Source organism: Tachysurus fulvidraco, chromosome 2, assembly GCF_022655615.1.
Source record: "Tachysurus fulvidraco isolate hzauxx_2018 chromosome 2, HZAU_PFXX_2.0, whole genome shotgun sequence".
Lineage (NCBI taxonomy): Eukaryota > Metazoa > Chordata > Actinopteri > Siluriformes > Bagridae > Tachysurus > Tachysurus fulvidraco.
In genome coordinates this window covers 27,686,486-27,697,450 of record NC_062519.1, presented here as the reverse complement: position 1 = coordinate 27,697,450, position 10,965 = coordinate 27,686,486, and the positions used below count along the sequence as shown (strand labels likewise).

Sequence of the window (10,965 nt, the reverse complement as noted above, 5' to 3'; positions counted from 1 at the left end):
TATCCAGAAACACATGGGGGCAGGGAAACAGCATAGCATGGTTTACAGAGACCCTCAGAACAGGGGATGCGCACAATAATCCACAGAGCAGGAGATAAAGAAATACAAAGTTCACACTCTGTAATCCACAGATATACAGATCAGGAGCAACAAGACGAAGTCCACACACATTAATCCACAGTAGCAACTGCAAGATATAAATTCCATATTATCTTACTCCACATATCTCACAGTATTCCAAGAAACAGTTGCTTACAAATCCAAAACACGGCCCAGGTAATCCGATCCTCAGGCAGCAACGATAGCAGAGATCAGAAAGTCAAGAAGAAACTAACACAAAACTGAGATGGTAGGAGCATGACAGACATTAAGAACTATGCACAATTATATATTTGCACATGCAATATAACTACAGTATTGAATATGCTAATGATAATTAAACTCCAGTAATGCATTAAAGGTGTGTGGGTTTTAACCTGGGTATGAGCTTTGAAATGGTTTTCCACTAGTGTGAACCTATAAAATGGCAGAATTATACACAGTTATACATACAATTTGTATTATACACAGTTTCAGCTTGCTGTTGTAGTAAATAACAACTTATTTTTCATCCCACAATGGGTAAATTTCACTGTTTCAGCAGCAAAGAGTAAGAAAATGCTAATATATAAAAAGAATAGACACTATAATATACAGTATATATTAAACAAAATGTAAAAAAAGAGACCACGAGTAGTAGTTACACTTGCATGTAATATTGCATTGCATGTAATATTGCACGTTTTTCAAAATTTATGTTATTGCACATGTTTAAAATACTGTGTTATTGTTATATAAACAGTAATCCAGTGTGTATTATGGTGACTGGTTCACTGGGAGCAGCTTTGATTGTAAAGTCTAATAGCAGCAGGGAGAAAAAAACGTCTGTATTGCTCCTTCAGACACTTGTAACAGTAACAGGATGTAACAGTCTGTCACTGAAGAAGCTGCTCAGAGCTGAAACCGTTTCATACAGGGGGTGAGAGTCGTCCTCCAGCAATGATGATAGTTTTGCTACCATCCTCCTTTCTCCCACCTCCTATACAGTGTCCAGAGGAATCACTAGGACTGAGCTGGCCTTCCTGATCAGCTTGTCCAGTCTCTTCCTTTCTGCAGTAGAGATGCTGCTGCACCAGCATACCACACCATAGAATATGGCTGAGGCCACCACAGAGTCAGAAAAGGTCTTCAGTAGCTCTCCCTGCACTCCAAAAAACCGTAGTCTCCTCAGCAGAAAGAGTCTCTCTGCCCTTTCTTGTAGATTGCCTCAGTATTGTCTGTCCAGTCCAGTTTGCTGTTCAGATGAACACCCAGGTATTTGTAAGAGTCCACTCTCACAATGTCCTTTCCCTGAATGTTCACTGGTGGTAATGCAGTTTGTTTGTGCCTACAGAAATCCACCACCAGTTCTTTGGTTTTCCTCGCATTTAACTGGAGGCAGCTCCGTTGGCACCAGTCCACAAAGTTCTGGATCAGTCCTCTGTACTCCCTGTCATCATCATCTGTGATCAGACCGACGATGGCAGAGTCATCAGAGAACTTCTGTAGGTGACAGGTTGCTGAGCTGAACATGAAGTCTGCAGTGTAGACGGTGAAGTGGAACGGGGCCAGAACCGTTCCCTGTGGGGCTCCAGTGTTGCAGACAACCATGTCAGACTCTCAGTCACGAGTCCTCACGTACTGTGGGCGGTCTGTGAGATAGTCCAATATCCAAGCACACAGATGATGGTCCACTCCCATGTACACAATCTTATCCCTGAGGAGTGCAGTTTGGATGGTGTTAAAAGAGTGACTGACTCTCACTGTGCTCCCAGCTTTTTCCAGCCTTAACATTATTGTAAGATAACATATGTGAATAATAATGTATTATTATTATTATTATTATTATTATTATTATTATTATTATTATTATTATTATTATTATTATTATTATTATTATCAGCAACAGCAGCAGCCTATATTACACATATCATATGGTTAATGGCATGGCACGTTAGCACTGCTGCCTAACAGCTCCTGGGTCCCAGGAACAATCCTGAGCATGGGGTTACTGTCTGTACAGATCTGTGCATTATAATTTCATAGTAAGTTTAAAGGATGTATTAAATTATTAAATCATGTTCCTTTGTCAGAAATGAATCAGAAAATCATTTTGACAAGAAACCTAATTAACAGGGAAACCTTTTAATATTGGGCAATTATAGTTAGTTACATTAAGTCATATGGAAACCTTGTGTTTTCTTGGTTTAAAAGGTTGGATAACAGCTTAGAAAAAATCAGCCTGTGCAGTAATGTTTCATATTGAACGTTCACAATGAACCTCAATTTTAAACCAACTTACAATAAGAGTATTTCTAGAGTATTTCTAACAATTCTTTCTTTCTTTCTTTCTTTCTTTCTTTCTTTCTTTCTTTCTTTCTTTCTTTCTTTCTTTCTTTCTTTCTTTCTTTCTTTCTCTCTCTCTTTCTCTCAGACTTTATTCCTCATGTCATTTGAGTAAGTTTTTTCCTGCTCACCGTCACCTCTGGCTTGCTTACTGGGTATCTAAATATCAGAATCAGAATCCGGTTTATTGGCCGTGTTTACACACACAATTATTTTGGTTCCAGCTGTTTGTGACTCTCAAAAGTACAGCCATAAATAACACCATACTATAAAAGACATTACAATACAGACTATACGAGACAATACAGACGAATATATGACCGACCAGTTATGTACATAAAGTGTGAGAAGTGCACGGTAGTGGAAATAACAATATTGTGCAATATTATGCTTTTTGTACAATATGCATCAGTAGTAGTTGTGTGTAACATATACAGATGATGTGATGACTGACAGTTCTGATAATGCAGTAGATATGAATCATATAAATCTACATCCGTATTTCTGTAAAGTTGCAAATGAAACCACTCATCTTTTCACTGTAATCACACGTTGAATTACATTTTGTTGGTGTAACTGGTAATAGAGGTGGTTTCCAGTGGCTGCACTGGTCCAGAGAGTGTGATTGTCCCTGCAGGGCGCATGATGTCTTTCATTAGTCTCATTGCAGGGGGAGGGGAAGCGCAAGTGCAGAGGAGAAGAGAGGGGCTTTAACGATCAACCAGGAGACACACAAATAGCATGCAAATGGAGAAAAACGAGTAAGTATCAAATGCAAATATTACATTAAAACGTGTCTGTATTTTCCTTCTTACAGCAGGATCACCGTTCTGCTTGTTTGTGTGAGAATAAAACATGTCTTTGGCTTTTCTGTTGTTCATGAGAGCAGATCAGTTTTCCTGCGTAAGATAACGCAGGCTCTCGGTAACAAAGCTAGCCTAGCTTTCTCTCCCTTTTCACGTGTGTTTCACATGAGAAACGGGGGTCGAAATGCAATAAAAACGAGCTTGTCTTCTTACAGGTTGGCCTTGTGTTTTGATTATAGTGGACCGAGGCTTTTTATGGTCGTTTGTGTTCTTATTTATTTATTTTTGCTAGCTAAACTAAAACTAGCCGCATATCATTACAGCTTTATGACATGTCCGTAGCAGAGTAATTACATTTTCACGCGTCCTGACACGTTTACGGCTGGTGCAAACGTTAGGACAAGTCGTTTTACTGCCGTTTTCATTGAATTGCAGTGTTCGTGTAGCAGAGCTGAAAACAATCGTAGCGTTTGTCTGAACCTTTCAGTTCGGACTCGGTGAGACTCAGCAGACGGGAATGAATTACCCTTTAAACTGGTGCAGTTTTTAAAATGAACTGCACACAGAAATGAGTCTACAGATATATTATCTATGAGATATTATTAAAAGTCACAAGTTGATGGTTGGTTTATGTGATTATCTGCTTTGGATGTAAAACCAGATTTTTACAGTTCAGTATGTCTGTCTACAGTCTGTGCCTCTGTATACAGTCTGTGGTCTGTGTCTCTGTGTGCAGTCTGTGGTCTGTGTCTCTGTGTACAGTCTATGGTTTGGGTCTCTGTGTCTCTGTCTCTGTGTACAGTCTGTGGTCTCTCTCTCTCTCTCTCTCTCTCTCTCTCTCTCTCTCTCTCTCTCTCTCTCTCTCTCTCTCTCTCTCTCTCTTTCTCTCTTTGCAGCTCCCAAATCTCGACACAGACTAAGAAGTGTTTTAGTGCGATGTGTAAAAAAATAAACATTTCATTGCTTTGTGCCCCAAACATGGTCACTAATGAAATAGTAACATAATGCCACACCAGACCTGGAGATTGTAAAAGTAAATGTGCTGCAAGAAAGTGAACAAAATGTCTCACCTTTTCATAGATGTCTTAAAAAACAGCATAAATACAGCTTCATCTCTTCAGGACGATGTAAAAAAGCAGTATGCGGCCCATGACCCAAAATAGACACAACTTGTTTCTTTTTTTAGCAGAGGTGAGGAAGAGGAGGAAGAGCACAGGAGAGAGGCGGGTCGGTTGTTTAGTTTGTGGTAGGCTTACTATTATAATAATTATTATTATTGTTATTATTATATCCCCATTTCATGCTGCACATCTGGCAAGCTTGAGAACACCAGGCATGACATCTTCATTTGATCAGTCATACTCAATATTTATGTAACTTCATACTGTGTTTGCATTCAACCAAAAAGGAAGTGGAGGGCAGGCGCACACACACACACACACACACGCACACACACCCTCATATCTGTGAAGACATAATGATAAAATGTGCTAATTAACATAACCTCTATTTGTTTTTAAATTATACTTAAGTGACGTGACATGACATACGGCTAAGTATGGTGAACCATACTCAGAATTTGTTCTCTGCATTTAACCCATCCAAAGTGCACACACACACCGTGAACACACACCCGGTGCAGTGGGCAGCCATTTTTATGCTGCAGCACCCGGGGAGCAGTTGGGGGGTTTGGTGCCTTGCTCAAGGGCACCTCAGTCGTGGCCGGCCCGAGACTCGGACCCACAACCTTTGGGTTACGAACCAGACTCTCTAACCATTAGGCCACGACTGCCCCTTAGATGTATACTTTATTCTTATATAATGCTTGCAAATTTAGTCCCCGTAAGGACACACACACACACACACACACACACACACACACACACACACACACACACACACACACACACACACACACACACACACACTGCACAAACAAAGCTTGGCTTTGTGTTAGATGTGGTGAGTCCTGCCTTCTGACAGCTGCATGGGAAAAAATGCCAAGACAGTGTCAGTGCTCATACTTGCATGATAGACAGCTTGTGTGGAAAGACAGGTGCAAAGCTTTAGCTTGTGTACCTGGATGCACAATTCCTGTAAAAACTGGAACAATTTTCCATTTTTCCATGTTGGGAAAAGGTTTCCAAGACCTGTATAGTACATTCAGTATATTCATCTTGTTTAGATCTCGCCATTTTGTCCACGTCATATACATGTCATAACACACAACAATATCTGAATCAATATTGGGTTGATACAATTCGAATTTTAGTATATAAGTATGATAATTATAATTTCTTTTCTTTGAGTACATGTTATCAAAAATGTTTGGAAACACCTTTAAGTTCCACAGTTAGATATGATTATGATATGAGAGATATGATTACTTAAGCGTCCCGATGGTAGGAGTGGGGATTTGAATATCTAGTCCTGACATTTTTCAAAGTTTAAAAGATTTCTTTCAAATTCATTGGAAAGGAAAAAACCTAGTCAAGCTGAATGAGCACAGTAACTGATATGAGTATCAACCCTTATAAACAGTATCAATGCATTGTGAAAATCATTCATAACAGTCATTAGGTGTATCAGACTTTGGGCCTGGTGTGAAACTGGCTTATCTAGCTAGGCTACGATCACTGCATGCGACTGGTTGTTTTTGCATTTGTCAGTGGTCTGAAAAATAACCCCATGCATTTCCATCTGTTATAGATTTTTGTACCAAAACCTTAATCGCTATTTATTTCTATTGTGGTGTTGATTGAAATGGTTTGCATAAGATTTGTCCTATTTTTCCTGTAAGTCCCGCTGGTAAGAAGTTTCGAAGCAAGCCTCAGCTGGTGCGTTACCTTGGCAACTCCATGGACCTCAGCTCGTTCGATTTTCGCACAGGCAAGATGCTCATGAGTAAACTGAACAAGAACAGACAGCGGCTTCGCTACGATACTAACAGTCAAACAAAGGTGAGGGCAGATTAATCCCTTAATGTATAAACTGCTGTCGAACACAAATCCCACAGTTACATGTGACTTTGGTTACATGTCCCATATGTTTTTCCCATCAATTAAAGTGAATAATAATAATAATAATAATAATAATAATAATAATAATAATTGTGATCATAAATTAATTATGTCTATGTTCATAAAAGGTGAACATAGGGAGGTATTGCAGTGTCATGGGTTTGCTTTGCGCTCTCCAGTAGCTTCCACCTGCTAATAAAATGCCTGGAGGTTATTTGACTCATCTAAATGTTTTTTGTTTTGTTTTTATTAATGATGTTGGGGACAATGTCTAATATTACTCCAAAAACTTCCACAAGTGTTTAATTTAGTTGAGATCCAGTGACTGCTAAGGTCATAGCTTATTATTTACATAATTTTCATCCTCTGCAAACCATTCAGTTAGCCTTTATGCCCTGTTGATCTAGACTTCATCATTTTGGAAAGGACCATTCCTACAGGATATTTTAATCCTGAAGGGAATATAATTATCCGATAATGATCAGACAGAATAACTTTGTATTGATTTCCAGTCTCTCTTTTCTCTAAGGGGACAAGTGGATTCCAACCATGCCATCAAAATGCCCCAGACCAATTTATCCTTTTAGTTGTCTCCTTTAATAATTACTTATGTTATCCAAGTCTTTATACAAAATTTATTCACAACTATTTCAAGCTGACTGCTTTTTAAGTCCGATGTGTCTATCTCAAATAACTCTGTGGTGTTTGTATGTGAAACGTTCATAGCCGTGTCATGATGTTTATCCTATATTATGTGTCCTATAGGGAAAACCAGACCTGAATACATCTCTCCCAGTCCGACAGACAGCATCTATCTTCAAACAGCCCGTCACAAAAGTCACTAACCATCCAAGCAACAAAGTCAAAACAGACCCACAGAAAGCTGTAGACCAGCCAAGACAGGTACACACAAGCAAGGTTAAATATAAAAAAATGTAAATATGCTTTACTACAGAACATTGATTATTTAGCTCATGTAATCTGTGACCAATTTTGAATGTATTGACATCCTTTATCAGCAAGAACATGAATAATTGGGTAATTACACAAAATCTTCATCTAAAGAAGTGGACAAACTGGAGACTTTTTTCTAACAAAATCATTAAATAAAAAAAATCTAGATTCCTAGATTTATATTTTACTCTCTTCTAACTACAAACCGTCACCTATAAATCTATAAGGAGAATATCTGAAGAGTTTCTGAAAAACACAAGCTTCTTGAAAAAAGGGAACCTTTGACCATTTCCTGTTTTGTGTAACCATGAGACTGTTGACATAGGTATGGAATAAACGATTTGTTTTTCATGGATGATGATATGTTTCATTTTTAATGCTTGCTTCTGTTTATGACCTTTAGCTGGTATTTATATACTGTGGCAATAATTCCGGTGCTGATTTACCTCAGTGCGTTTTTTTAGCCTGTATCTAATCCTTATTGAATGGCCTTATTTTTACCTTGCAGTTGTTTTGGGAGAAGAAGCTGAGTGGTCTTAATGCTTATGACATTGCAGAGGAGTTGGTGAAAACCATGGATCTACCTAAAGGTCTACAGGGTGTGACAGTTAAAAACACTTCTTACATTGAAAATGTCATTTTTTGCAAGGAAAATGAATATTTATGTGAAACTGTTGAATATTGTTAACATATATTATTTATTATTACTATATAATTACCAGCACGACTAAAGTGAGGTGGCGTTGTTCTCCTGCAGGAGTAGGACCTGGCTGCACGGATAAAACCTTGCTGTCTGCGATTGCTAGCGCCTTGCACACCAGCTCTTCTCCCATCACAGGCCAGCTGTCAGCAGCTGTGGAGAAGAACCCTGGAGTGTGGCTGAACACAGCCCAGCCACTCTGCAAGGCTTTCATTGTTACAGATGAAGACATCAGGTGAGGCTCACACTGCCTAGGAGTTACTCCATATATGGGGGATTTTTGTCCCCATTTACACCAAGCATTGCAATGCTGTCTGCAACCAGATATCAGCATCTGTGTAATTAGTGATCCAGTCCTTCACTTTTGTATTAATAACTGCATGATGATGTATAATGTAAGCAGGGGCTTTTTCACTAATGACTGCCTGATTTAACCACAAAGGTGATCCGATCACACTGTTCAAAATATTTAAAATATTTAAAATATAAAATAATCGAAATATTTGATGTGTATATTTACACACACATATTTTCAACCTGGTCAAATCCTAACTGATAATGATTGTGTCAGGATAAAGTAACGTTAGAACAAGTTGTAACTGGGACATTTGTTTACACGTACTTAAACATTAAAGTTGAGCTTGTCTTAACTAGTAGAATGTTCAGTATGATGCTTGCTGTATTTAGTGATGCCATTTAATGATGATGTTTTGTGCATGCAATGTTTTTGGGAAATTTAGGAAAGCTCTGTGTTTCATGTAAATAAAAGTATTTTGCTTTTAGACAAAATTTTAGACATGCTTAGGAATGGTTCACATATTGGCCCATGCCATCACCTTGAAAAATATATTTTTTAAAATACACAAAATATCTTTATCTGCCAAGGGTATGTAAAGGAAATGAATATTTTTAATAGTTCAACATTACCTTTTTACTCTCTTTTTTTTTAACTCATTTATAATGCCCTTAGAAAATGAATGTGTTATTTCACTTTTGTCATCCTAAAACAACTTAAGTAATGTTGTGGAACCCTATATATGGATGCTTTTTATCCTCATTATGAAATAATTGCCTTTGTATGAATTGCTCAAAATGTTCTGTGTTCTTTGCTGGTTTAGGAAACAGGAGGAGCTGGTGTACAACGTGCGGAAGCGTCTGGAGGAGGCTCTCATGGCTGACATGTTGGCTCATGTAGAGGAGGCTTCAAGTGTGGAAGAGGCCATTAAGGATGAGGGAAATTGCCATGATGAAAAGGAGGAAGTATAGCGAAGGTGAGGACACATGCAACTCTCTCACTGATGGACGTGAAGTCTGGAAGAACCGAGAACAATAGAAACTGGGAGATCCTGGATTCTGAATGCCGAATGTTCCAGGAATGGACGATGACATACTTCATTTGGGAAATAAACACCAGACAAACATTTGTGTAATTATGTCCCAAGCAGATGGCTGTTTCCAATGAATTTGACAAGAATTTGTCACTATGAAACAGACAGGCAATGTAAAAAAGTTCATTAGTGCCCTCAAACAGCAGCAGTCTGTCTTTCTCATAGTCCTCGGATGAATTATGTTGCTGTGAAGGCTAGCAAATAACAACAATATCTTAGAGTAATATGTTACCACTTCTGTATATTTACTGTAAAGTTACAGCACTTGAAAGTATTAACAGCCTGCATTGCCTGTTATATGAATACCATTTTGGATACAACTTATCAAATATGTTTTTTATTATATATTATTAATTATATTATTTTAAATATTATATTATTAATAAATTATTAATGTTTGGATGTACTGTTAAAACCATTTATTAAGAAATTGCATCTTTAAATAAAGCACTGCAATATTGGGATAGATAACCGCTGCTCAATCCCCTCTTTTTTAGGGCAGCAAGGCATGTGTGAAACTACCTGCATACAGGCCTATCAACTCAACCATCTAACAAGGACCAGAACCCCTCGCTCCTTCAGATCAGCTCAACTTCTTTACCAAGATGCTTTATTCCTGCTATGAAGGACGGACACTAATCTAAACCCACTGGATGGGATTTCTTTCCAGAGCTGTCAGTTTGGATTTTAGTCATTGTTTGATTTTATTCTGTTAGGTTTTAGTTCTGTTTTATTTTTTATGTTTAGAAGAACAAACTATTTGGGAATTCCAGAGCTGAAAGTGGCACTTCTATGTGTTTGGGTTGTGTCTGGGGGAGTTATGTGACAATCGGGTCAAACTCAAATCCGCCTGATTAATTAAGCATGGGGAGCTTATCTTAGCTGATGACTATTCCTTTAAAGATGCAGGATAGTGGGACTGTAAAAAAGGATTACAATTAGTGTTGTACAATATAGAGCACTGTTGAAGGAACCACATGGAACATGTTAATCTTGGATGTTTGGTACGTTTATTCTCCACAGTAAAATTTTTGTACTATGCTCGAAATCACATCCCTCATATTCCTAAATTTTGGTCTCTCAATGTTTGAATAATCTACAAATTCAGTGTTGGTTACAGAGATGATGATGAGTTCAGTATTTAGTTATTTTTAATTGACTCAAGTATGAATTATATGTTGTATCATAAACTGCCACAAAGTTTTTGTACATTTGTAAGCTTACATTGGTGTATTGACCTCAATAAGTTCATCTTTGGCACAATAGAATAGAAATAAAACAACTCGCACCACAGACCTTCATTTATGTTTCATCAGTCTGCGGATCATCAATGTCGGATCATTTGTTGTTCACATTATTCACAATGTACTGGATTTAAATCTGAATCCAAATGTGAATGCTGACTCTATATAGTACTGCAAAAAAATTTAAATAAAAACAATTGTTTTTCTGAATGAACACACATTGCTAAGTTGAAATTGCATGTCTAATGTTTTTTGTTTAATGTTAATTCTATGGTTTAAACATTTCTTTTACATTTTACAGAGTAAAGTGTTCCTGTATGTTTGATGAGTGACTGGCTTTCATTTGTCATTTTAACAGTGAAACAGAAATGCATTATGATGCATTATATTAACCCAAATAAGCTCTTTAAAAAGCTTGCTTGGCAGCAG

The 10,965-nt window shown here is 37.7% G+C and overlaps 1 protein-coding gene across 3 annotated transcripts; it reads left to right on the top strand.

The window, feature by feature from the left end:
- The first annotated feature begins 2,914 nt into the window (after window positions 1-2,914).
- Window positions 2,915-10,854, top strand: mbd3b (methyl-CpG binding domain protein 3b). Of its 3 annotated transcripts, none has more exons than XM_027170117.2 (8): window positions 2,915-3,185; window positions 4,420-4,476; window positions 6,031-6,190; window positions 7,016-7,153; window positions 7,713-7,803; window positions 7,962-8,139; window positions 9,023-9,175; window positions 9,790-10,854. In XM_027170117.2, exons 1-7 carry the CDS (start codon window positions 3,166-3,168, stop codon window positions 9,168-9,170), a joined length of 792 nt encoding a protein of 263 aa, XP_027025918.1. In that variant the 5' UTR covers window positions 2,915-3,165; the 3' UTR covers window positions 9,171-9,175; window positions 9,790-10,854. The 3 variants fall into 3 exon arrangements, with proteins under 3 accessions (XP_027025918.1, XP_027025917.1, XP_027025919.1); XM_027170116.2 differs by having other exon boundaries at window positions 2,920-3,185; window positions 4,417-4,476; XM_027170118.2 differs by lacking the exon at window positions 4,420-4,476 and having other exon boundaries at window positions 2,924-3,185.
- The last annotated feature ends 111 nt before the right edge of the window (window positions 10,855-10,965 follow it).

Bases quoted from the DNA above. Each gene is read 5' to 3' on its own strand.
- mbd3b (XM_027170116.2), top strand. From the start codon at position 3,166: ATGCAAATGGAGAAAAACGA. The intron at 6,191-7,015 runs GTGAGGGCAGAT...TGTGTCCTATAG, and splicing joins ATACTAACAGTCAAACAAAG to GGAAAACCAGACCTGAATAC. The intron at 8,140-9,022 runs GTGAGGCTCACA...TTGCTGGTTTAG, and splicing joins GTTACAGATGAAGACATCAG to GAAACAGGAGGAGCTGGTGT.